Source organism: Pseudophryne corroboree, chromosome 7, assembly GCF_028390025.1.
Source record: "Pseudophryne corroboree isolate aPseCor3 chromosome 7, aPseCor3.hap2, whole genome shotgun sequence".
NCBI classification, from domain to species: domain Eukaryota; kingdom Metazoa; phylum Chordata; class Amphibia; order Anura; family Myobatrachidae; genus Pseudophryne; species Pseudophryne corroboree.
This window is the reverse complement of record NC_086450.1, coordinates 179312797-179340403: the sequence shown is the minus strand read 5'-3', so window position 1 is coordinate 179340403 and position 27607 is coordinate 179312797. Positions and strand designations below refer to the sequence as shown.

Here is a 27607-nt window from a genome sequence, read left to right as displayed (position 1 = left end):
CGGGATGAATACTGCTGACAGTGCTATCACGTGATTCTCCGCCCAGCGAAGGATCCTGGCAGCTTCTGCCATTGCCCTCCTGCTTCTTGTGCCGCCCTGTCTGTTTACATGGGCGACTGCCGTGATGTTGTCCGACTGGATCAACACCGGTCTTCCTTGAAGCAGAGGTTCCGCCTGGCTTAGAGCATTGTAGATTGCTCTTAGTTCCAGAATGCTTATGTGAAGAGACTTTTTCAGGCTCGACCACACTCCCTGGAAATTTCTTCCCTGTGTGACTGCTCCCCAGCCTCTCAGGCTGGCCTCCGTGGTCACCAGGATCCAATCCTGCATGCCGAATCTGCGGCCCTCCAATAGATGAGCCTCCTGCAACCACCACAGAAGGGATACCCTTGTCCTCGGCGACAGGGTTATCCGCAGGTGCATCTGAAGATGCGACCCTGACCATTTGTCCAACAGATCCCTTTGCATGGAATCTGCCGAAAGGGATTGCTTCGTAAGAAGCTACCATTTTTTCCCAGGACTCTTGTGCATTGATGTACAGACACCTTTCCTGGTTTTAGGAGGTTCCTGACCAGGTCAGATAACTCCTTGGCTTTTTCTTCGGGAAGAAAAACCTTTTTCTGAACTGTGTCCAGAATCATCCCCAGGAACAGCAGACGAGTTGTCGGCATTAATTGGGATTTTGGAATATTCAGAATCCATCCGTGCTGCTTTAGCACCTCTTGAGATAGTGCTAAACCCATCTCTAGCTGTTCTCTGGACCTTGCCCTTATTAGGAGATCGTCCAAGTATGGGATAATTAATACGCCTTTTCTTCGAAGAAGAAATATTATCTCGGCCATTACCTTTGTAAAGACCCGAGGTGCCGTGGACAAACCAAACGGCAGCGTCTGAAACTGATAGTGACAGTTTTGTACAACGAACCTGAGGTACCCCTGGTGTGAGGGGTAATTGGAACGTGGAGATACGCATCCTTGATGTCCAAGGATACCATAAAGTCCCCTTCTTCCAGGTTCGCTATCACTGCTCTGAGTGACTCCATCTTGAACTTGGACTTCTTTATGTACAGGTTCAAGGACTTCAGATTTAGAATAGGCCTTACCGAGCCATCCGGCTTCGGTACCACAAAAAGAGTGGAATAATACCCCTTCCCTTGTTGTAGAAGAGGTACCTTGACTATCACCTGCTGAGAATACAGCTTGTGAATGGCTTCCAAAACCGTCTCCCTTTCTGAGGGGGACGTTGGTAAAGCAGACTTCAGGAAACGGCGAGGTGGCTCTGTCTCTAATTTCAACCTGCACCCCTGAGATATTATCTGCAGGATCCAGGGATTTACCTGCGAGTGAGCCCACTGCGCGCTGTAATTCTTGAGACGACCGCCTACCGCCCCCGAGTCCGCTTGCGAAGCCCCAGCGTCATGCTGAGGCTTTTGTAGAAGCCGGGGAGGGCTTCTGTTCCTGGGAAGGAGCTGCCTGTTGCTGTCTCTTCCCTCGTCCTCTGCCTCGTGGCAGATATGAATAGCCCTTTGCTCTCTTATTTTTAAAGGAACGAAAGGGCTGCGTTGAAAGGTCGGTGCCTTTTTCAGTTGGGGAGTGACTTGAGGTAGAAAGGTGGATTTCCCGGCCGTAGCCGTGGCCACCAAATCCGATAGACCGACCCCAAATAACTCCTCTACGCATCGCCTGTCCACTGTCGTGTCCATAAAGCTCTTCTGGCCGAAATGGACATAGCACTTACCCGTGATGCCAGTGTGCAGATATCTCTCTGTGCATCACGCATATAAAGAAATGCATCCTTTATTTGTTCTAACGACAGTAAAATATTGTCCCTGTCCAGGGTATCAATATTTTCGATCAGGGACTCTGACCAAACTACCCCAGCACTGCACATCCAGGCAGTCGCAATAGCTGGTCGTAGTATAACACCTGCATGTGTGTATATACCTTTTTGGATATTTTCCATCCTCCTATCTGATGGATCTTTAAGTGCGGCCGTCTCAGGAGAGGGTAACGCCACTTGTTTTGATGAGCGTGTTAGCGCTTTGTCCACCCTAGGAGGTGTTTCCCAGCGCTCCCTAACCTCTGGCGGGAAAGGGTATAAAGCCAATAACTTCTTTGAAATTAGCAGTTTTTTATCGGGGCACCCCACGCTTCATCACACACGTCATTTAATTCTTCTGATTCGGTAAAAACTACTGGTAGTTTTTTCACACCCCACATAATACCCTGTTTAGTGGTACCTGTAGTATCAGCTAAATGTAACATCTCCTTTATTGCCAAAATCATATAACGTGTGGCCCTACTGGAAAATACGGTTGATTCGTCACCTTCACCACCGGAATCAGTGCCTGTGTCTGGGTCTGTGTCGACCGACTGAGGCAAGGGGCGTTTTACAGCCCCTGACGGTGTTTGAGGCGCCTGGACAGGCACTAATTGAGTGTCCGGCCGCCTCATGTCGGCAAACGACTGCTTAAGCGAGTTGACGCTATCCCGTAATTCCACAAATAAAGGCATCCATTGTGGTGTCGACCCCCTAGAAGGTGACATCCTCATATTTGGCAATTGCTCCGCCTCCACACCAATAACGTCCTCATACATGTCGACACACACGTACCGACACACAGCAGACACACAGGGAATGCTCTATACGAAGACAGGACCCACTAGCCCTTTGGGGAGACAGAGGGAGAGTCTGCCAGCACACACCAAAAAGCGCTATATATGACAGGGATAGCCTTATGATTAAGTGCTCCCTTATAGCTGCTTTTATATTAATATATTGCCATTTATTTTGCCCCCCCTCTCTGTTATACCCTGTTTCTGTAGTGCAGTGCAGGGGAGAGACCTGGGAGCCTTCCTGACCAGCGGAGCTGTGACAGAAAATGGCGCCGTGTGCTGAGGAGATAGGCCCCGCCCCTTTTCCGGCGGGCTCGTCTCCCGCTATTTAGTACATTTAGGCAGGGGTAAATATCTCCATATAGCCTCTGGGGCTATATGTGAGGTATTTTTAGCCTTTTTAAAGGTTTTCATTTGCCTCCCAGGGCGCCCCCCCCCCAGCGCCCTGCACCCTCAGTGACTGCCGTGTGAAGTGTGCTGAGAGGAAAATGGCGCACAGCTGCAGTGCTGTGCGCTACCTTAAGAAGACTGCAGGAGTCTTCAGCCGCCGATTCTGGACCTCTTCTTGCTTCAGCATCTGTGAGGGGGCCGGCGGCGTGGCTCCGGTGACCATCCAGGCTGTACCTGTGATCGTCCCTCTGGAGCTTCATGTCCAGTAGCCAAGAAGCCAATCCATCCTGCACGCAGGTGAGTTCACTTCTTCTCCCCTCTGTCCCTCGTTGCAGTGATCCTGTTGCCAGCAGGAATCACTGTAAAATAAAAAACCTAAGCTAAACTCTCTAAGCAGCTCTTTATGAGAGCCACCTAGAATTGCACCCTTCTCGGCCGGGCACAAAAATCTAACTGGAGTCTGGAGGAGGGTCATAGGGGGAGGAGCCAGTACACACCACCTGACCTGTAAAAGCTTTACTTTTGTGCCCTGTCTCCTGCGGAGCCGCTATTCCCCATGGTCCTTTCAGGAACCCCAGCATCCACTTAGGACGATAGAGAAATATATATTGTGTAATATAGACTGGCAGTGATAGATGGGGCAGTATGATCCACCTCAGTTCCCTCAGCCCTGCACTCCCCTCAGAGTCGCAGCTTCTTGCAAGGAGGAAGTACACTGGAAGCTTCAGGCAAGATGGCCGCCGGGCCCACAGACTCTCCTCCCCTCCGACAATCTCACTGACCTCGGGCACCAGAGGAGTTGTAGTGTCCCTGTAAGGTATGCAGGGGGTACAGGAGGTGGGGCGCTGCACACCTCGGGCGCTGTGCGGTGTAATCGTCGCCGCGGGTCCGCACCCGCGATGGCCCGGCGGAGCTCCGGAAATAGAGGCCGAAGATTCACTGGCGGCCTAGGCCCAAGTTGCGGGCGGCGGCTGGCGCGAGCTGGTAACTCCTGCAGGGGCCCTCTGGTGATGCCCGCCACCTTCCCAGAGCTGGTAAACGGGGTTAGAGCCAGGAAGCTGCAGTAGAGAGAGCCCAGGATGGTGACAGGATTTGTTTGTCCAGGGAGCTCCTCAATCCTGCTGCCTACCCGCCTGCCGCCATGGCCACGCCCCCAATTAGAGCCCTTTTTACTTGCCAGATAAATTACCGTTTTTGGGCATAGGCCCATATCCAATTTGCAACAAGGTTATGCCCGCAAAAAATGATGCAGACCTAGCAACCATTTTTGCATTACCGCAGGTATGTGAGCTCCCGATACGTGCAGAATTCAATTGAAAAAATTTGGTTGCAGGGTATTTTGAGGGAAAAAATGTTGCGGAAAGATATATATATTTTTTAACACAGAGGGCCGTCTGCGGACAGCTGCCGATGCTGTCTGCAGGGTGTGGGGAGTAGGTGCAGTTTAGTGTAGTGTGTGTACGAGGAGAGAGTGGAGAGTTAGGGGTAGTGTAGGCAGTGCATGCGGGGAGAGGGTGCAGGCAAGGGCGTAGCTACTATAGGTGCAGGGAGTGCAGCTGTTATGGGGCCCACCTTCCCTGTCAAAGATACATGTGTTTATATACATTTTTCCACATTCTTTGATGCATAAGGGCACTTACAAACTTTTGCCGTGGGGCCTAAAATATATCTAGTTATGCTCCTGGACCTGCTCATTGTAATGTGGTATAACATTAACAGGAGGGCACTATACTGTTACATAATATGAACTGGGGGCACTGTAATATGGCATATTATGAACTATGGGCACCGTAATGTTGCATAACATGAACTAGTGACACTATGTCATAACATGAATTGGGGGTACTGTGTGGCATAATGTGTACAGGCAGCCATATATTTTGACAAAATGCGTACTAGAGCACTACTATGATTCATAAAATAAACTAGGACACTATTATGGGGCATAAACCTAACAACTGCTGCATAGAGGCGTCTCTCTAGAAACATTGGGACAGGGCCCCTTCAAAATGTTGCTATGGGGATCACAAAATACTGGCTACGCCCCTGGGTGCAGGGTTAGGGGTAGTAACTGTCCTGTGCCCAGACAGTCCCTTGAAGCTGTCTCTGCCGTCTGCGATGCTGGAGAGAAGAACTGGAAAAGGAGGCAGTGCTTTGGAAGGTGAATAATTGGACTAATTAAGCTAACTGTAAACTCCCAATTGCTTAATTAGTCATATGGGAGGGGGGTTGCCGCAACAGCTCCAGAACAATTCCCGACAAAAGGATTCATGTAATTATAGTTCCTTATAATAAATGACCATATTCCCCAGAGTAGAAATAATAAGAATTTACTCACCGGTAATTCTATTTCTCGTAGTCCGTAGTGGATGCTGGGGACTCCGTAAGGACCATGGGGATTAGCGGCTCCGCAGGAGACTGGGCACAACTATAAAGAAAGCTTTTAGACTACTGGTGTGCACTGGCTCCTCCCACTAAGACCCTCCTCCAGACTTCAGTTAGGATACTGTGCCCGGAAGAGCTGACACAACAAGGAAGGATTTTGAATCCCGGGTAAGACTCATACCAGCCACACCAATCACACCGTATAACTCGTGATACAATACCCCGTTAACAGTATGATAACAACTGAGCCTCTCAACAGATGGCTCAACAATAACCCTTTAGTTAAGCAATAACTATATACAAGTATTGCAGACAATCCGCACTTGGGATGGGCGCCCAGCATCCACTACGGACTACGAGAAATAGAATTACCGGTGAGTAAATTCTTTTTTTCTCTAACGTCCTAAGTGGATGCTGGGGACTCCGTAAGGACCATGGGGATTATACCAAAGCTCCCAAACGGGCGGGAGAGTGCGGATGACTCTGCAGCACCGAATGGGCAAACTCAAGGTCCTCCTCAGCCAGGGTGTCAAACTTGTAGAATTTAGCAAACGTGTTTGACCCCGACCAAGTAGCTGCTCGGCAAAGTTAAAGAGCCGAGACCCCTCGGGCAGCCGCCCAAGAAGAGCCCACCTTCCTCGTGGAATGGGCTTTCACTGATTTAGGATGCGGCAGTCCAGCCGCAGAATGTGCAAGCTGAATCGTACTACAGATCCTGCGAGCAATAGACTGCTTTGAAGCAGGTGCACCCAACTTGTTGGGCGCATACAGGATAAAGAGCGAGTCAGTCTTTCTGACTCCAGCTGTCCTGGAAACATAGATTTTCAGGGCCCTGACTACGTCCAACAACTTGGAAGCCTCCAAGTCATTTGTAGCCGCAGGCACCACGATAGGTTGGTTCAGATGAAAAGACTCGTCCCCAGAGAAACTGGGGACGAGTCCTCAATTCTGCCCTATCCATATGGAAAATCAGATAAGGGCTTTTACATGACAAAGCCGCCAATTCTGATACACGCCTGGCCGAAGCCAAGGCCAATAACATGACCACTTTCCACCGTGAGATATTTCAAATCCACGGTTTTCAGTGGCTCAAACCAATGTGACTTTAGGAAATCCAACACCACGTTGAGATCCCAAGGTGCCACTGGAGGCACAAAAGGGGGCTGAATATGCAGCACTCCCTTAACAAAAGTCTGAACTTCAGGTAGTGAAGCCAGTTCTCTCTGGAAGAAAATCGATAGAGCCGAAATCTGGACCTTAATGGAACCCAATTTAAGGCCCATAGTCACCCCTGACTGTAGGAAGTGCAGGAAACGGCCCAGCTGAAATTCCTCCGTTGGGGCCTTCCTGGCCTCCCACCACGCAACATATTTTCGCCATATGCGGTGATAATGGTTTGCGGTTACTTCTTTCCTAGCTTTAATCAGCGTAGGAATTACTTCCTCCGGAATGCCCTTTTCCTTCAGGATCCGGTGTTCAACCGCCATGCCGTCAAACGCAGCCGCGGTAAGTCTTGGAACAGACAGGGCCCCTGCTGCAGCAGGTCTTGTCTGAGCGGTAGAGGCCATGGGTCCTCTGACATCATTTCTTGAAGTTCCGGGTACCAAGCTCTTCTTGGCCAATCCGGAACAATGAGTATAGTTCTTACTCCTCTTCTCCTTATTATCCTCAGTACCTTTGGTATGAGAGGAAGAGGAGGGAACACATAAACCGATCGGTACACCCACGGTGTCACTAGAGCGTCCACAGCTATCGCCTGCGGGTCTCTCGACCTGGCGCAATATTTTTCTAGCTTTTTGTTTAGGCGGGACGCCATCATGTCCACCTGTGGCCTTTTCCAACGGTTTACAATCATTTGAAAGACTTCTGGATGAAGTCCCCACTCTCCCGGGTGGAGGTCGTGCCTGCTGAGGAAGTCTGCTTCCCAGTTGTCCACTCCCGGAATGAACACTGCTGACAGTGCTAACACGTGATTTTCCGCCCATCGGAGAATCCTTGTGGCTTCTGCCATTGCCGTCCTGCTTCTCGTGCCGCCCTGTCGATTTACATGGGCGACCGCCGTGATGTTGTCTGACTGGATCAGTACCGGCTGGTTTTGAAGCAGGGGTTTTGCCTGACTTAGGGCATTGTAAATGGCCCTCAGTTCCAGAATATTTATGTGCAGGGAAGTCTCCTGACTTGACCATAGTCCTTGGAAGTTTCTTCCCTGTGTGACTGCTCCCCAGCCTCGAAGGCTGGCATCCGTGGTCACCAGGACCCAGTCCTGTATGCCGAATCTGCGGCCCTCCTGAAGATGAGCACTCTGCAGCCACCACAGCAGAGACACCCTTGTCCTTGGAGACAGGGTTATCAGACGATGCATCTGAAGATGCGATCCGGACCACTTGTCCAACAGGTCCCACTGAAAGGTTCTTGCATGAAACCTGCCGAATGGAATCGCTTCGTAGGAAGCTACCATTTTTCCCAGGATCCGCGTGCAGTGATGCACCGACACCTGTTTTGGTTTTAGGAGGCCTCTGACTAGAGATGACAGCTCCTTGGCCTTCTCCTCCGGGAGAAACACTTTTCTCTGTTCTGTGTCCAGAACCATCCCTAGGAACAGTAGAAACGTGTCGTAGGGACCAGCTGTGACTTTGGAATGTTTAGAATCCAGCCGTGCTGTTGAAGCACTTCCCGAGATAGTGCTACCCCGACCAACAACTGCTCTCTGGACCTCGCCTTTATCAGGAGATCGTCCAAGTACGGGATAATTAAAACTCCCTTCTTTCGAAGGAGTATCATCATTTCGGCCATTACCTTGGTAAAGACCCTCGGAGCCGTGGATAGACCGAACGGCAACGTCTGGAATTGGTAATGACAATCCTGTACCACAAATCTGAGGTACTCCTGGTGAGGATGGTAAATGGGGACATGCAGGTAAGCATCCTTGATGTCCAGTGATACCATGTAATCCCCCTCGTCCAGGCTTGCAATAACCGCCCTGAGCGATTCCATCTTGAACTTGAATTTTTTTATATATGTGTTCAAGGATTTCAAATTTAAAATGGGTCTCACCGAACCGTCCGGTTTCGGTACCACAAACATTGTGGAATAGTAACCCCTTCCTTGTTGAAGTAGGGGCACCTTTACTATCACTTGTTGTGAATACAGCTTGTGAATTGCCTGTAACACTGCCTCCCTGCCTGAGGGAGTGGTTGGCAAGGCAGATTTGAGGAAACGGCGGGGGGGAGACGTCTCGAATTCCAGCTTGTACCCCTGAGATACTACTTGAAGGATCCAGGGATCCACCCGTGAGCGAGCCCACTGATTGCTGAAATATTTGAGACGGGCCCCCACCGTACCTGGCTCCGCCTGTGAAGCCCCAGCGTCATGCTGTGGACTTAGAGGAAGCGGGGGAGGACTTTTGCTCCTGGGAACTGGCTTGTATGTTGCAGCTTCTTTCCCCTACCACTGCCTCTGGGCAGAAAGGACGCGCCTTTAACCCGCTTGCCCCTATTGGGCCGAAAGGACTGTACCTGATAATACGGTGCTTTCTTTGGTTGTGAGGGAACATGGGGTAAAAATGTAGACTTCCCAGCTGTTGCTGTGGAAACGAGGTCCGAGAGACCATCCCCGAACAACTCCTCACCCTTATAAGGCAGAACTTCCATGTGTCGTTTGGAATCTGCATCTCCTGTCCACTGCCGAGTCCATAACCCTCTCCTGGCAGAAATGGACATTGCACTAATTTTGGATGCCAGCCGGCAAATATCCCTCTGTGCATCCCTCATGTATAAAAGTGCGTCTTTTATATGCTCTACATTTAGCAATATAGTGTCCCTGTCTAGGGTATCTATATTTTCTGACAGGGAATCTGACCACACAGCAGCAGCACTGCACATCCAGGCTGAAGCAATAGCCGGTCTCATTATAACACCTGTGTGTGTGTATATATAGATTTCAGGATAGCCTCCTGCTTTCTATCAGCAGATTCCTTCATGGTGGCCGTATCCATAGACGGTAGTGCCACCTTCTTTGACAAGCGTGTGAGCGCTTTATCCACCCTAGGGGATGTTTCCCAGCGTGACCTATCCTCTGGCGGGAAAGGGTACGCCATTAGTAACCTCTTAGAAATTACCAGCTTTTTATCAGGGAAAGCCCACGCTTCTTCACACACTTCATTTAACTCTTCAGATGGAGGAAAAGCTACTGGTAGTTTTTTCTCTCCAAACATAATACCCTTTTTTGTGGTACTGGGGGTAACATCAGAAATGTGCAACACATTTTTCATTGCCTCAATCATGTAACGTGTGGCCCTACTGGAAGTTACATTAGTCTCATCGTCGTCGACACTGGAGTCAGTATCCGTGTCGACATCTGTGTCTGTCATCTGAGGTAGCGGGCGTTTTAGAGCCCCTGATGACTTTTGAGACGCCTGGGCAGGCACAGGCTGAGAAGCCGGCTGTCCCACACTAGGTATGTCGTCAAACCTTTTATGCAAGGAGTCGACACTGTCGCGTAATTCCTTCCACAGCACCATCCACTCAGGTGTCGACCCCGCAGGGGGTGACATCACGTTTACAGGCATTTGCTCCGCCTCCACATAAGCCTCCTCATCAAACATGTCGACACAGCCATACCGACACACCGCAAACACACAGGGAATGCTCTGACAGAGGACAGGACCCCACAAAGCCCTTTGGGGAGACAGAGAGAGAGTATGCCAGCACACACCAGAGCGCTATATAACACAGAGATCCCACTATAAATTAGTGTTTTCCCTTATAGCTGCTTTTTTATATATATCATATATATATATATATATATATATATATATATCTATACTGCGCCTAAATGTAGTGCCCCCCCTCTCTTTTTTACCCTTCTGTAGTGTTCAGACTGCAGGGGAGAGCCAGGGAGCTTCCTTCCAGCGGAACTGTGAGGGAAAAATGTCGCCAGTGTGCTGAGGGAGATAGCCCCGCCCCTTTTTCGGCGGACTTTCTCCCGCTTTTTCTGGAATACTGGCAGGGGTAATTTTACATCTATATAGCCTCTAGGACTATATATGATGTAGATTTGCCAGCCAAGGTGTCTAATATTGCCCTCAGGGCGCCCCCCCCCAGCACCCTGCACCCATCAGTGACCGGAGTGTGAGGTGTACATGAGGAGCAATGGCGCACAGCTGCAGTGCTGTGCGCTACCTTGGTGAAGACCGAAGTCTTCTGCCGCCGATTTTCCGGACCTCTTCTTGCTTCTGGCTCTGTAAGGGGGACGGCGGCACGGCTCCGGGAACGAACACCAAGGTCGGGTCCTGCGGTCGATCCCTCTGGAGCTAATGGTGTCCAGTAGCCTAAGAAGCCCAAACTACCACCTGTTAGGTAGGTTCGCTTCTTCTCCCCTTAGTCCCTCGCTGCAGTGAGTCTGTTGCCAGCAGATCTCACTGTAAAATAAAAAACCTAAATATACTTTCTTTCTAGGAGCTCAGGAGAGCCCCTAGTGTGCATCCAGCTCAGCCGGGCACAAGAATCTAACTGAAGTCTGGAGGAGGGTCTTAGTGGGAGGAGCCAGTGCACACCAGTAGTCTAAAAGCTTTCTTTATAGTTGTGCCCAGTCTTCTGCGGAGCCGCTAATCCCCATGGTCCTTACGGAGTCCCCAGCATCCACTTAGGACGTTAAACAGATTTTACATATATGTAATAGTAATAACACAGGATAAGACACACAGCTGCCTGCTGGAGCATTTCTATACCTGCACTGCCATTGCCTGTCTGGATCCCGTCACCTCGATACGTGCGTGGTTCATAGACCCCAGATCCATTAGCAGAGGTCTGTCCTCCTCCTCTAGCAGCACATTGGTGGGTTTCAAATCTCTGAACAAAACAAATTCACAAATTAGAAAGCATGGAGAGGATTTCTATAAATAAAATGTATACAGATATGTTGAGGGTAAACTACATTGTCTTGAATGGCGAAAGAGCTCTGATTACTGAGAAAATGTATAGAGAAGTTGTGTGCTGCATGTTGGTATATTTCTGGGGAAGGTCATCCCACATATTTAGTCAAATAAAAAGCCCTGTTATTGACATATTCCTATTATATGTCTTTGCTCCCAGCATATACACCTAAATACATCCAGCTTGTAGCATGGCAGAACATTTCTGGCTAATAGAGATTATGAAAATGATGAAGTCAGAATAAAGTAACTACCTCACACTTGTATGAAGTGATGCTTCATTCAAGGGGCGGTATTCAAATGATATATCACGCCCAATCTCCTTTCTAATGTGATGCCCGTTATCGTGCATATCGCGCCCATAGTAATCAGGTTTAGCTGCATAAAGGGTTGGATGCCTCTACCCCGAGGTTAGCGAGCTGAAATGATGATACCACGCCCGTCAGCAGAAACAGAACGGGTGTGGAAGGGGCTGAAAAGAATTGAATACTGCTCAAGGAGTTTTAAAAAGACTCATCTTGTTTTGTCAGTTTGGCTTTGAATGCCTTACCTGTGAGCATATCCCTGGTCATGAATAGCTTTCAGTCCCATGCATATGCCATGTAAAATGTACAGAATCTTCTCCTCTGACAGGAATGTATTCTTATCTCGCAATCCTTCAACCTCCTTCCATAAAGTCCCCCTCTGAGAATAGAGAACAGCGGATATTTCAGTCCCTGTGCCCCCCTTCAGCACTAGGAATGCCAGAATACGGCACCATGCGCTAACCTTAAGAATGTATAAGTGTTGAGGATGAATTTAAAGGGTTCCACTGTATAGACAGTGTCTAGATAGGTAATAGGTCGACATGACAATGGTCTGTACACATATAGTCAACACAAGTTTTGGGGGGTTTTCAGGTGTTGTTCAACTTTTGCTTGATTTTGCCATCCACGTGGACTACAAGTAGAAATAGTAACCCGTGGTGAGCGCAGTAAGCCACCTTGCCCGAAGCGTGGCGAACAAAGCGATCCCACGAGGGCACACGTTAACTCTTGATTGTGATCAGATAATGAAACATACACCCCAAAAAACTTGTGTCAACCTTTTTTGTGTTGACTATTTTCCATGCCACCCATCTGACCCGGTCTACCTTTTTCATGCCGACCTTTTGACCCTGTTGACCAAACGGGATTGGCTTACAGACTGTCTGCCTAATTACTGTAAAAATGCATTATGTGCCTATATACAGTGATACCACTAGCTGCTAGGCACTACAGGCTACACTGTCATGAATATTGCTCAGATCACAAAATGGCTGCAAGCACAGTGCACAGGAAAAAGCAACTTGCCAGTAAGCACATTCAGTGGTGCACTGCGATAGCTTGTCTTATCCTGCTTGTGGTTCTGTTGTAATTTCCATGAGGAAGTTTGACTGTTACCTTGAATTTACTTGACCCCCCCTCTTTCCCAGCAGATGATGTACCTGAATGTTGTATATGCTTGTACATGGTTATGATACTAGTGTGTTCCTAGAGCAGAGGTTCTCAAACTCGGTCCTCGGGGGCCCACACAGTGCATGTTTTGCAGGTCTCCTCACAGAATCGCAAGTGAAATAATTAGCTCCACCTGTGGACCTTTTAAAATGTGTCAGTGAGTAATTAATACACCTGTGCCCCTGCTGGGTTACCTGCAAAACATGCACTGTGTGGGGTCCTGAGGACCGAGTTTGAGAACCTCTGTCCTAGAGGTTATGAAACATGGCCAGGTGTTAATTGCACTGCTGTCACACGATTTTGCCAATGTACACACAGCTAAATAAAGACACCAGCACCACACCCTGGAGGCTTTGCATGGGAAAATGTGTGTTGTTCTAGCTCAGTCATAATAAAAAGCAGGAAAATCTGAATAGAACACCATTACCTGAATGAATGGAAGCAGCAGCCAGGCCTCCCATTTGGGCCCCTTCTCCATCATGCAGTGCGCCTCTAGAGGCAAGATATTAGGGTGATTAAATAATCGATGCATTTCCACCTCATGAAGAGCTTCCTTACGATCCTCCCGGTCGTGGCACAATATGCGTTTCACGGCATAGAACCTACCATCATGGACCCCTTCAAACAGATCTACATAGCTAAATCCTCTGGAATGAAAGGAAGAAAAAAAAAACTCATGTAGATTTATAAGAACATATATACGGTGAAAGCATCATTAATCCTGGATTATGGCAAAGGAACCTGGGAGACTAGTCTCACTCAAAGTTAACGAGTCATTAGGATTGAAGGTATTTGAGATAAAAACCATGAATAAGGGAGAAGCTCTTTCCCTATGCGCATATGATGTCCTTGCCTTAGCCATATTGTTAGACCGTGTAGAGAGTCGTTCTTGTCATTAACACAGAATAGATAAAAACATGCATCACAATGGGTAATGGCTAACAGCTCTTAACATGCCATTTTACAGGAACGTGTGTGTATAATATTTTATACATACATATACACACACACAAATATATGTATACACACACGTTTGAGTGTCACAGGATTATTCATATTAAATCAATGTATTAGGAGAATTGTATAGAATGGTTTATCCGTTCAGTGTCCAGTTCCATATTGCTTGAGGAAAGCCCACAGGATAAATAAGAACTCACATGAACCAAGATTCATACAATATATTCTACACTACTTGTAGTGTGTGGTATGCGTGACTGGCAGCATACAGACGCCGGGATCCCAGCAGCAGAATCCCGGCGGGGGGTGGCGAATGCAGCAAGCCCCTTGCGGGCTCGCTGCGCTTGCCACACTGCGGGCTCGGTGGTGGTCGCCACGGGTTCTATTCCTACTCTATGGGTGTCGTGGACACCCATGAGTGGGAATAGTCCCTGTTGGTCAGCATGCCGATCTTCGGGATTGTGAGGGGGTGGGATGTAGGGGGAGGTTATGTGACCGTCGGGCACATAACTACATCCCACCTGTACTGCAACTACTGCTATTATAGTATGCAGTGATATTTTTACTGTATATATTATGCCTTCAGCATCTTGTTGGAACTGGTCTAATTTCACCGACAGACAGATAAAAGAAAGACAACCCCAAGGACACACTTAACAATGACAGGTTTGATCATTTATACACATCTTTTATAACTATCACTTCACACACCCAACATAAACAAACAATCAGGACGTTGTACATAAAAGTGACCCTAGAAGTGACTAGCAGCAGTACCTATGCCCAATCTATATACTATATGTAGTTTCTGTAGGTTTCATGTACTCTAGCATTCCCACTAGGCTGTTTTAGCAAGGCAATATGGCCTGACGGATTTTTAAGTGCTGAAATGCACCCTGCCATTATGAAGGCCCCACTGCTCTCAGTAAGCAGAAAACTCCCCACCATGGACACTCAGAACTATGTTGTTTGGACCACCAGCACCCCATCCTGAGGTGAGAAGGTCATAAAGAAGCTCGTTAATTACTGTGTTTCAATTGACTGGCGGCGTTGACAGCTCTTTTCTTATTGGTCGCTCCCCTTCAGCTATGCCTGCTTGTGGTGCCCTTGGTGCGAGTGCAGCGTGGTGAGTGCGTACTGCTGCTAATGACCATGGAGGCAGGAGATGGATTGCAGCAGCAGAGGCCTATCCACTCCCAGGTCATCACGGATGAGACCTTAGTACAGGAAACATAAAGCACCAAGCAGCAGTGTGCCGGGAGATCACCTGACCCTGGTAGGCTGGCTGTACCTATATAGCACCAGCATACTCTGCAGTGCTCTACAATGCACGTATCTCTTGGCGACTATATAAAGCAGTATGATGTTTCTGGTCATAATTAATTAATACTGGAGATATATATATATATATATACACACACACACATTCTCCCAGAGTGAAGGAAATGAGGTGTGTGATTTGCATCATATCCACATAGAAAGTTGCGTATACTGTACTAGACAATAGGATTAGTATTTTGGTTGCAAACAAATTGGTACAAATTTGCAGATTAGGCACAATGATGTGTGGTGTGAAACATAGCATGGTACACTTGTACCGGACTGTTCATCTTTTTACAAAGGATAGCATCTGAGTGGCACACAGCACCTGTACCCATCGCCAGCACCAGTGTCCACAGCATCTGTGCATTTTAATTTTGCATCGCAAAGTCAATGGCGCACCAAACGGGGTTATCTAGTTCAATTTGAGGATAGGTACAGTATATGTGGACACATCTGTATGTAGGGAGTACAGAGTCTCAATGGCTTTCCTGTTTACAGAAGGTGGTCACATTCCACTTGCACACCACATGTGGTAATGGAGAGTTCATTATATCCATCTACTAATAAAATCAGTCTTATGAAATGGGTTACAGTCACAGTTGCACTTTGAGTAATGTATGGACTCACCCGATGAAGCAGACAGAGGTCTGGGAAACACATTTTTGTCAGTTGAGCATAGAAGTAGTTACATCTTTATTTTAATATTCTTTATTATTTTCATTTTTCGCATTTCATTATATTTTTATTCACTTTGTCGTTTATTTTTAGCCAACAAAATGGTAAAAACAGTGAAGATATACATTATTTGATGAATTTCAAAGATTTGTGTATATTTGTTATATATTCACTTTTAGAAATAAACAATTCTTATTTGATGGAAGTCTGCTCTATTTCCTTATCGGTGTGACACCACTGGGAATAATAAATGCCCAGTACACAGTTTCATCAATTATAAGGTGAATGCAATTATAAGTGGATATCATTTTACTTCAGACACAATGGGGTATATGCAATTGCGGTCGAATTCCCAAAAATGTCGAAAAACGGGAGATTTTCGCCCCCCCCAAAAAAAAATCGACAATGCAATGCAGTACTTTTCGTCAAAAAAACGGACTTTCAAAATTCGACTTTTTGAAATTCGACATTTGACAAATTCGACATTTCTGCAATGGTACAAATGCGACATTTCGACAAAAGTATATTCAATTGAAGTTTGTAAATTCGACAACAGTGCTTTTAGACAGTAAATTCGTCATTTTCAATCCGCCTCACTTTGCTGGCGGAATCTAATAAAAAAAATTAAAAACATGTTTTTTTTGGTGTTTTTTTTATTGGTAATAGCATATCTATTTATATTAGAATGGATTAGGTACTTGGTTTGTCTATTTAGGAGGCACAAGTATTTTTTATATATTTTTAAAAATATATATATATTTTTTATGGAATGGGTTAAAAATCAGAAAAAAAATGTGTGGGGTCCCTCCTCCTAAGCATAACCAGCCTCGGGCTCTTTGAGCCGGTCCTGGTTGTAAAAAATAGGATTTTGGTACTTACCAGGTAAATCCTTTTCTTTGAATCCATAGGGGGCACTGGAGTACTCTTGGGATATGGACGGCTTCCACCGGAAGAAGGCACTGAATAAATTAATTTTGAGACTACTCCTCCCCTCCATATCCTGCAGCACTTCAGTGTTTTTTACTGAGCCGAACAGGATCGATAGAGAGATTGACAAAAGGAGAATTACATATAGTCTCACAGACAACAATAAAGTTGACACAACGTAACAGACAACTAAACAGTTGACACCATAACTGATTAACCCTTGTTAAATTTAAACCAGTCGTGAAAGTGTGTTACCATAAGAACCACTGAACTCCTAAAACAGGTAAACTGCTCTGGGTGGGCGTCCAGTGCCCCCTATGGATTCAAAGAAAAGGATTTACCTGGTAAGTACCAAAATCCTATTTTCTTTTTCATCCACTAGGGGTCACTGGAGTACTCTTGGGATGTACCAAAGTCTCCTCCGTGGCGGGAGAGCTGTTTGGCCCTTGTAACACTAAACGGCCAAAGCTAGATGCTGATGCCGCGAACGTATCAAACTTGTAAAAGCGCACAAACGTGTGCACTGACGACCAAGTAGCCGCACGGCAAAGCTGTGTCGTAGAAGCCCCACGACTCGCTGCCCATGACGTCCCCACAGAACGTGTGGAATGAGCTGTTACTGAAGTAGGTGGCTGTAACTTAGCATAAAGGTAAGCCTGACGTATAGTCAGTTTGATCCATCTGGATAAGGTCTGCTTAGAGGCTGGCCAACCCCTCTTAGCTGCGTCATAGAGAACAAACAACGTATCTGTCTTACGCACAGTAGACGTTCGGGAAACATAGATGCGCAATGCGCGAACTACATCCAACATTCCAGAATCTCCTGTTAACACAGGAACTACTATTGGTTGATTGATGTGAAAAGACGACACTACTTTTGGTAGAAAAACGGGATTCGTCCGAAGTTCCGCTCTGTCATCATGAAAAATTAAATACGGTGACTTGCATGACAAGGCACCCAAATCTGAAACACGCTTAGCCGAGGCTAAGGCTAAAAGAAAAATCGTTTTCCAAGTGAGAAATTTAATATCCACTTGTTGTAAGGGTTCAAAGTAATCGGACTGTAAGAAATCTAAAACCAGATTCAAGTCCCATGGTGCTGTAGGTGGAATGAAAGGAGGCTGTATCCTCTTTACACCCTGTAGAAACGTATGTATTGACTGCAACGAGGCCAATTTCCTTTGAAAATAAATTGACAACGCAGATACCTGCACCTTTAGTGTGGAAAGACGTAGTCCTCCATCTAACCCCATTTGTAAAAATAACAAAAGACGGGATAATTTAAAAGACGATGTCGGAAATTTCCGAGCTTCACACCAACCTATATAAGTACGCCAAATTCTATAATAATGAGCTGCCGTAACCTGCTTCCTAGCTCGTACCATGGTTGGTATAACAGACTCAGGAATGCCCTCTTTCCTTAAGATGGCCTTTTCAACAGCCACCCCGTCAAACGCAGCCGCGCTAAATCGGGGTAGAGGAACGGACCCTGTTGTAACAGGTCCGGACGTAGTGGGAGTGGCCATGGATCGTCTGCGAGTAACCCGAGAAGATCCGAGAACCAAGCCCTCCGAGGCCAATGAGGCGCTATTAGAATGACTGTGACGAACCCTCTCTTGATCCGTTTTAGCACCAGCGGGAGCAGCGGAAACGGTGGAAACAGATACACAAGGCTGTATGGCCACGTGGCTGTGAGAGCATCCACCGCCACTGCCCCTGGATCTCTTGTTCTGGACACATATCTTGACACCTGATGATTGTGGCGGGATGCCATTAGATCCACCTGAGGGTAACCCCACTTCTGGATCAACATCTGAAAAACTTCTGGATTTAATGCCCACTCTCCTGGATGAAAATCCCGACGACTGAGGAAATCTGCCTCCCAGTTGTCCACTCCAGGAATGAACACTGCCGATAATATCACCTGGTGATATTCGGCCCATCTGAGGATCCGAGCTACTTCCCGCATAGCCATGCGGCTTCTCGTTCCTCCTTGTTTGTTTATGTATGCGACTGCCGTCGCATTGTCTGACTGCACCTGCACAGTCTGAAAACGAAACATGTACACCGCTTGTCTTAGAGCATTGTAAATCGCCCTGAGTTCCAGAACATTTATGGATAGCGATCTTTCGTGATCCGCCCAGAGGCCCTGGAGCCGATAACTCTGAACTACAGCTCCCCAACCTCTGAGACTTGCGTCCGTTGTCAGAATTATCCAATTCGCGACTCCGAATCGTCTCCCTGCAAATAGATTGTGTATTTTTAACCACCAGAGAAGAGACACCCTGACTTGTGGTGACAACCTCACCCTGTGGTGCAGCTGCAGATGTGATCCCGACCACTGTGCTAACCCTCCAGTTGAAACGGACGTGAGTGAAATCTTCCGAACTGAAGTGCTTCGAAAGCCGCCACCATTGTGCCTAAAAGGCGAATGCACAAATGTACTGAGACTGTGCGTGGCTTGAGCACTAATTGCACCAGATGACGAATGCCCTGTACTTTCTGTTGTGGCAAGTAAACCCTTTGTTTTACTGTATCGAGAATCATCCCTAGGAATTGAAGTCGTTGACACGGAATTAGATGTGATTTCTTTAAACTGACTATCCAACCGTGCTGAACTAGTACATTGTACGTTAGCAAGGCATGTTGGAGAAGCAATTGTTGAGACGGAGCCTTTATGAGTAGATCGTCTAAATACGGAACAATTATTACCCCTAGGGACCTGAGATGAGCTGTCATCACGGACATTACCTTGGTGAATACCCGAGGCGCTGATGAGAGGCCAAACGGTAGAGCCTGAAATTGGTAATGGTCTCGCCTTATCGCAAACCTTAAAAAACTTTGGTGAGGTGGCCAAATCGGAATGTGCAAATACGCATCCTTGAGATCTAGTGCAATCATGAATTCCTGTGGCTCTAACCCTGCAATTACTGACCTGAGAGATTCCATCTTGAATCTGTGGTAAGTGACGTAATGATTGAGACCTTTTAGGTTCAATATTGGCCTGACTGAGCCATCTGGTTTTGGTACCAGAAACAGACTGGAATAATAACCCTGCCCCTGTTCCTGCACAGGGACTGGAATTATCACTGCAGCATTCAGCAGAGACTGAATGGCAACCTGCAGAACTGCTTTCTTGTCGTCCGACACAGGCAGTCCTGTCGTGAAAAATCTTCCTGTCGGAAGATAATCGAACTCTATTTTGTAACCCTCTAATACTAAATTGCGGATCCACCCATCTGTGGACGTCTGCAGCCACGCCCCCTGAAAGCTCTGAAGGCGTGCTCCCACAATTGGGGATCCGAGATGGGCTGGGAGCCCGTCATGCCACTGGTTTGTTAGTGGTCTTGGTGTCTTGACGACGTGCATTGGATTGTCGGGCACTACGTCCCCGACCTCTTCTGCCCGGCGTGACTGCTCCTGTGCCCTGCCCACGAAAGGGCTGAGTTCTAAAGGATTTGAACGCCGGACCAGAATATTTTCGTTTAGGTATAGTTGTAGGCGAAGGAAGAAAAACAGACTTCCCTCCAGTAGCCTCAGAAATCCATTTGTCCAATTCAGGACCAAAAAGTTTCTCGCCATCATAAGGCAATGCCTCTATACCTTTTTTAACCTCCGTCTCCGCCTGCCACGAACGCAGCCAAAGTGCTCGTCGTACTATGACTAGCGATGAGGACAGGCGAGAAGTAAGCTGACAGACGTCAGTAGAAGCTGTACATAAATATTCAGCAGCTTCCCAGATTTGATCTGCGAGAAGTATAAGATGATCATCTTGCAGAGCCGACTTGAGCTCTTTTATCCATACCATTAAAGCTTTAGTAACCCAAATGCCAACCAACCCAGGTCTTAACAGCACTCCAGTTGCTGTATACATGGACCTTAGCATAGCCTCTATTTTACGATCTGCAGGGTCTTTAAGTGTAGTAGCAGTTGGTACTGGTATGGTTAACTTCCTCGTAAGTTTAGATACGGATGAATCCACCAATGGTGGGTTCTCCCATGTAGCTGTCATGGCCTCTGGAAACGGGTAACTCGATTTAAATCTACGAGGAATAGAAAACCGTTTGTCCGGATTTTTCCGTGACTCCAGTAACATTTTATTAAGAGATTCCGAGATAGGGAAACACATCGGAGATCTCTGTCGTTTAGTAAAGACTACTTCATCATTCGTCAGTGGCTCCTCAGTTTCTGTAAACTCCAGCGACTGACGAACTGCTCTGATGAGATTGTCAATACCTGGGCTGTCAAAGTCGTCACCTTCTGACTGTTGTTCTATTTCGCCCTCCTCATACTCCTGTTCAGTGAGATCTAGTATCCCAGAGACAGGAAAATTAGTAGGAAAAGGAAACTTATCTTTTCCACTCAAGGTGGACTTATGACCAGCTTGAGATTCTCCAGGTAACTCAAATGGTCTCATTTTAAACTCAGATCTTGCCGCCTCTCTTTCTTCACGAGAGGCGGCCAGCTCTGATTGTAAACCAACTAATACATCTGCAAGTAAAGCCCACGGAGGGTCCTGAGATGCTGGCTTTACTTCTGGAATGGAAATCGTATTTATGGCTGTATTAACAACACATGCTGTACATGTGGTGGATCCATCAGGCAACACACTCTTACAGACATGACATGACAAATGTTTCTTAGATTTTGCTGGTGTCTTACTCATTATGGCAGACAATACAAACTCCACACAGACAGACTGCACGACTCAGTAATAACACCAAAGTTCCTGGTATATATCTTAGGCAAGTGCAGTGCCTGCTAATACGAAAACTGACCCAAAAATTCCCCTAGTACCACTCTTAGCTGAGATGTAAAATAGGAAACCTGGAACAGACAGGAGAACATTAAACATACTAAGCACCAAGTTTTTTTTTTTAAAACTTAACACTGCCCAATACTGTTAAAGTCTCCCCCCCCCCACTCCCACGACCTCCGTGTACAGCACCGGGTCTGGGCCTGTGGAAGTTTTTGCAAAGGGCCGTGTGAGCGGCCTGTCCTGTAGGCCCCGGACAACGGAACTCCTCGGCTGCTGCGGGCGGATGGCGGAAGCAGAGAGCGTGCTGCATAGAGCCGTGGAGCGGCCTATGCACACGTGCTCCCGCCCGCCACACACAGCATGGCGGCGTGTCTGTGTAGCCAAGCAGCGCTGCTGCTGCGCAGGGAGCAGCGGTCTCCTAGGATGCTGGGGGCCGGAGAGTGAGAGCGCGCCCCGGGCAGCGGTGAGTACCAAATAATCCCCCACAGTGGAGCGGCAGCAAGCGCTGACCGCCCCAACCCAACATACCTGGACCGTGACAGAAGTCTATGACGGGGCTTTCATCCAAGCTCCGTCCAGCTTTCCTGCAGGCAGCCTGCAAGTGGAGTGAGGGAGCTCTTTACAGAGAGGTCCGACACTCACGGCTACTCAGCCGCTTCCACTGTCCCTGACCCACGCCTGTTAGAAGGGGGGAAAGGACGTGGAAATTGACGAAAAAAAACTTAGAAAAAAAAAAATTCCAATACTTTGTGGACGAGCTCCACTATGCCTTCTAACTGTGTCGAGCACAGAAAAAACACTGAAGTGCTGCAGGATATGGAGGGGAGGAGTAGTCTCAAAATTAATTTATTCAGTGCCTTCTTCCGGTGGAAGCCGTCCATATCCCAAGAGTACTCCAGTGACCCCTAGTGGATGAAAAAGAAATATAGGGGGAAAAATGACAGGGGATCCCCCGTATTTTTAGAACCAGCACCGGGCTCTGCGTCCGGTCCTGGTGCCAAAAATACGGGGGACAAAAAGCGTAGGGGTCCCCCGTATTTTTGGAACCAGCACCGGGCTCCACTAGCTGGGGAGATAATGCCACAGCCGGGGGACACTTTGATATCGGTCCCTGCGGCCGTGCCATTAAAACCCAAACTAGTCACCCCTGGCCGGGGTACCCTGGAGGAGTGGGGACCCCTTCAATCAAGGGGTCCCCCCCCTCCAGCCACCCAAGGGCCAAGGATGAAGCCCGAGGCTGTCCCCCCCATCCATGGGCTGCGGATGGGGGGCTGATAGCCTTTTGTGAAATGAAAGAATAGTGTTTTTTGCAGCAGAACTACAAGTCCCAGCAAGCCTCCCCGCAAGCTGGTACTTGGAGAACCACAAGTACCAGCATGCAGGGGTAAAACGGGCCCGCTGGTACCTGTAGTTCTACTGCAAAAAAAAACCCAAATAAAAACAGGACACAGACACCGTGAAAGTATAACTTTATTACATACATGCCGACACATACTTACCTATGTTGACACGCCGACTCTGGCCACGTCTCCAATGTCGACGTCCGGGGTACCTGAAAATAAAATTATACTCACCTGATCCAGTGTCCGGTTCTTTTATTGTAATCCACGTACTTGGCAAAACAAAAAATCGCATACCCGAACCAGACGGACTGAAAGGGGTCCCATGTTTACACATGGGACCCCTTTCCCTCAAATGCAGAGACCCCCTGTGAGTACTGTCACAGAGGGTCCCTTCAGCCAATCAGGAAGCGCCACTTCGTGGCACTCTCCTGATTGGCTTTGCGCGTCTGAGCTGGCAGACAGCGCATCGCACAGCTCCCTCCATTAGTTTTAATGGTGGGAACTTTGCGGTCAGCGGTGGGGTTACCAGCGGTCAGCCGCTGACCGCGGGTGACCTCACCGCTGACCGCAAAGTTCCCACCATTGAAGATAATGGAGGGGGCTGTGCGATGCGCGTCTGACAGCTCCGACGCGCATACAGCCAATCAGGAGAGTGCCACGACGTGGCGCTCCCTGATTGGCTGAAGAGACCTTCTGTGACAGCAGTCACGGGGGGTCTCTGCATCCGTGTGGATCGTGTAAATGCGTTTTTTTGTTTTGCCAAGTACGTGGATTACAAATATCACAGGACACTGGATTTAGGTGAGTATTAAGTTTATTTTCAGGTACCCCAGATTCGTCGACATTGGAGACGTGGCAGTCGGCGTGTCAACATAGGTAAGTATGTATGTGTCGGCATGTGTGAAATAAAGTTGTATTTTCACGGTGTGCGTGTCCTGTTTCTATTTGGGTATTTTTTTTTGCAGAAGAACTACAGGCACCAGCGGGCCCGTTTCCCCCCCGCATGCTGGTACTTGTGGTTCTCCAAGTACCAGCTTGCGGGGAGGCTTGCTGGGACTTGTAGTTCTTCTGAAAAAATAAGAATTTACTTACCGATAATTCTATTTCTCGTAGTCCGTAGTGGATGCTGGGGACTCCGTAAGGACCATGGGGAATAGCGGCTCCGCAGGAGACTGGGCACAAAAGTAAAGCTTTAGAACTACCTGGTGTGCACTGGCTCCTCCCCCTATGACCCTCCTCCAAGCCTCAGTTAGGATACTGTGCCCGGACGAGCGTACACAATAAGGAAGGATTTTGAATCCCGGGTAAGACTCATACCAGCCACACCAATCACACCGTACAACTCGTGATCTAAACCCAGTTAACAGCATGATAACAGAGGAGCCTCTAGAAAAGATGGCTCACTACAGCAATAACCCGATTTTTTGGTAACAATAACTATGTACCAGTATTGCAGACAATCCGCACTTGGGATGGGCGCCCAGCATCCACTACGGACTACGAGAAATAGAATTATTGGTAAGTAAATTCTTATTTTCTCTAACGTCCTAAGTGGATGCTGGGGACTCCGTAAGGACCATGGGGATTATACCAAAGCTCCCAAATGGGCGGGAGAGTGCGGATGACTCTGCAGCACCAAATGAGAGAACTCCAGGTCCTCCTCAGCCAGGGTATCAATTTTGTAGAATTTTACAAACGTATTTGCTCCTGACCAAGTAGCTGCTCGGCAAAGTTGTAAAGCCGAGACCCCTCGGGCAGCCGCCCAAGATGAGCCCATCTTCCAAGCTGAATTGTACTACAAATCCAACGAGCAATAGTCTGCTTAGAAGCAGGAGCACCCAGCTTGTTGGGTGCATACAGGATAAACAGCGAGTCAGATTTTCTGACTCCAGCCGTCCTGGAAACATATATTTTCAGGGCCCTGACAACGTCTAGCAACTTGGAGTCCTCCAAGTCCCTAGTAGCCGCAGGCACCACAATAGGTTGATTCAGGTGAAACGCTGAAACCACCTTAGGGAGAAACTGAGGACGAGTCCTCAATTCCGCCCTGTCCGAATGGAAAATCAGATAAGGGCTTTTACAGGATAAAGCCGCCAAGTCTGACACGCGCCTGGCCCAGGCCAGGGCCAACAGCATGACCACTTTCCATGTGAGATATTTTAACTCCACAGATTTAAGTGGTTCAAACCAATGTGACTTTTGGAACCCAAAAACTACATTGAGATCCCAAGGTGCCACTGGAGGCACAAAAGGAGGCTGTATATGCAGTACCCCTTTTACAACGTCTGAACTTCAGGGACTGAAGCTAGTTCTTTTTGGAAGAAAATTGACAGGGCCGAAATTTGAACCTTAATGGACCCCAATTTCAGGCCCATAGACACTCCTGTTTGCAGGAAATGTAGGAATCGACCCAGTTTGATTTCCTCCGTCGGGCCTTACTTGCCTCGCACCACGCAACTTATTTTCGCCAAATGCGGTGATAATGTTTTGCGGTTACATCCTTCCTGGCTTTGATCAGGATAGGGATGACTTCATCCGGAATACCTTTTTTCCTTCAGGATCCGGCGTTCAACCGCCATGCCGTCAAACGCAGCCGCGGTAAGTCTTGGAACAGACAGGGTCCTTGCTGGAGCAGGTCCCTTCTTAGAGGTAGAGGCCACGGATCTCTCCGTGAGCATCTCTTGAAGTTCCGGTTACCAAGTCCTTCTTGGCCAATCCGGAGCCACGAATATAGTGCTTACTCCTCTCCATCTTATCAATCTCAGTACCTTGGGTATGAGAGGCAGATGAGGGAACACATACACTGACTGGTACACCCACGGTGTTACCAGAGCGTCTACAGCTATTGCCTGAGGGTCCCTTGACCTGGCGCAATACCTGTCGAGTTTTTCCCAACGGTTTATAATCATGTGGAAGACTTCTGGGTGAAGTCCCCACTCTCCCGGGTGGAGGTCGTGTCTGCTGAGGAAGTCTGCTTCCCAGTTGTCCACTCCCGGAATTGCTGACAGTGCTATCACATGATTTTCCGCCCAGCGAAGAATCCTTGCAGCTTCTGCCATTGCCCTCCTGCTTCTTGTGCCACCCTGTCTGTTTACGTGGGTGACTGCCGTGATGTTGTCCGACTGGATCAACACCGGCTGACCTTGAAGCAGAGGTCTTGCTAAGCTTAGAGCATTGTAAATGGCCCTTAGCTTCAGGATATTTATGTGAAGTGATGTCTCCAGGCTTGACCATAAGCCCTGGAAATTCCTTCCCTGTGTGACTGCTCCCCAGCCTCGCAGGCTGGCATCCGTGGTCACCAGGACCCAGTCCTGAATGCCGAATCTGCGGCCCTCTAGAAGATGAGCACTCTGCAACCAACACAGGAGGGACACCCTTGTTCTTGGTGACAGGGTTATCCGCTGATGCATCTGAAGATGCGACCCGGCCATTTGTCCAGCAGGTCCCACTGGAAAGTTCTTGCGTGGAATCTGCCGAATGGGATTGCTTCGTAGGAAGCCACCATTTTACCCAGAACCCTTGTGCATTGATGCACTGAGACTTGGCTCGGTTTTAGGAGGTTTCTGACTAGCTCGGATAACTCCCTGGCTTTCTCCTCCGGGAGAAACACCTTTTTCTGGACTGTGTCCAGGATCATCCCTAGGAACAGAAGACGAGTCGTCTGAACCAGCTGCGATTTTGGAATATTGAGAATCCAATCGTGCTGCCGCAACACTACCTGAGATAGTGCTACACCGACCTCCAACTGTTCCCTGGATCTTACCCTTATTAGGGAATCGTCCAAGTAAGGGATAACTAAAATTCCCTTCCTTCGAAGGAATATCATCATTTCGGCCATTACCTTGGTAAAGACCCGGGGTGCCGTGGACCATCCATACGGCAGCGTCTGAACTGATAGTGACAGTTCTGTACCATAAACCTGAGGTACCCTTGGTGAGAAGGGTACATTTGGACATGAAGGTAAGCATCCTTGATGTCCCGAGACATCATGTAGTCCCCTTCTTCCAGGTTCGCAATCACTGCTCTGAGTGACTCAATCTTGAATTTGAACCTCTGTATGTAAGTGTTCAAAGATTTTAGATTTAGAATCGGTCTCACCGAGCCGTCCGGCTTCGGTACCACAACAGTGTGGAATAATACCCCGTTCCCTGTTGCAGGAGGGGTACCTTGATTATCACCTGCTGGGAATACAGCTTGTGAATGGCTTCCAAAACTGTCTCCCTGTCAGAAGGAGACATCGGTAAAGCCGACTTTAGGAAACGGCGAGGGGGAGACGTCTCGAATTCCAATTTGTACCCCTGAGATATCACCTGAAGGATCCAGGGGTCTACTTGCGAGTGAGCCCACTGCGCGCTGAAATTCATTGAGACGGGCCCCCCACCGTGCCTGATTCTGCTTGTAAAGCCCCAGTGTCATACTGAGGGCTTGGCAGAGGCGGGAGAGGGTTTCTGTTCCTGGGAACTGGCTGATTTCTGCAGCCTTTTTCCTCTCCCTCTGTCACGGGGCAGAAATGAGGAACCTTTTGCCCGCTTGTCCACGAAAAGACTGCGCCTGATAATACGGCGTCTTCTCATGTTGAGAGGCGACCTGGGGTACAAACGTGGATTTCCCAGCTGTTGCCGTGGCCACCAGGTCTGAAAGACCGACCCCAAATAACTCCTCCCCTTAATAAGGCAATACTTCCAAATGCCGTTTGAAATCCGCATCACCTGACCACTGTCGTGTCCATAACCCTCTACTGGTAGAAATGGACAACGCACTTAGACTTGATGCCAGTCGGCAAATATTCCGCTGTGCATCACGCATATATAGAAATGCATCTTTTA

General features: G+C 48.0%; 1 protein-coding gene across 4 annotated transcripts in view; it reads right to left on the bottom strand.

The window, feature by feature from the left end:
• STK16 (serine/threonine kinase 16) overlaps nt 1-27607 on the bottom strand; it is a 105875-nt gene that overhangs the window by 16447 nt on the left and 61821 nt on the right. For all 4 annotated transcript variants that reach the window (XM_063933835.1, XM_063933836.1, XM_063933837.1 and 1 more), the window contains exons 3-5: nt 13225-13444; nt 11873-12006; nt 11119-11239 (exon numbers count right to left, since the gene is read on the bottom strand). In XM_063933835.1, coding sequence (XP_063789905.1) covers nt 11119-11239; nt 11873-12006; nt 13225-13444 — 475 coding nt within the window. The remainder of the gene's footprint in view (nt 1-11118; nt 11240-11872; nt 12007-13224; nt 13445-27607) is intronic.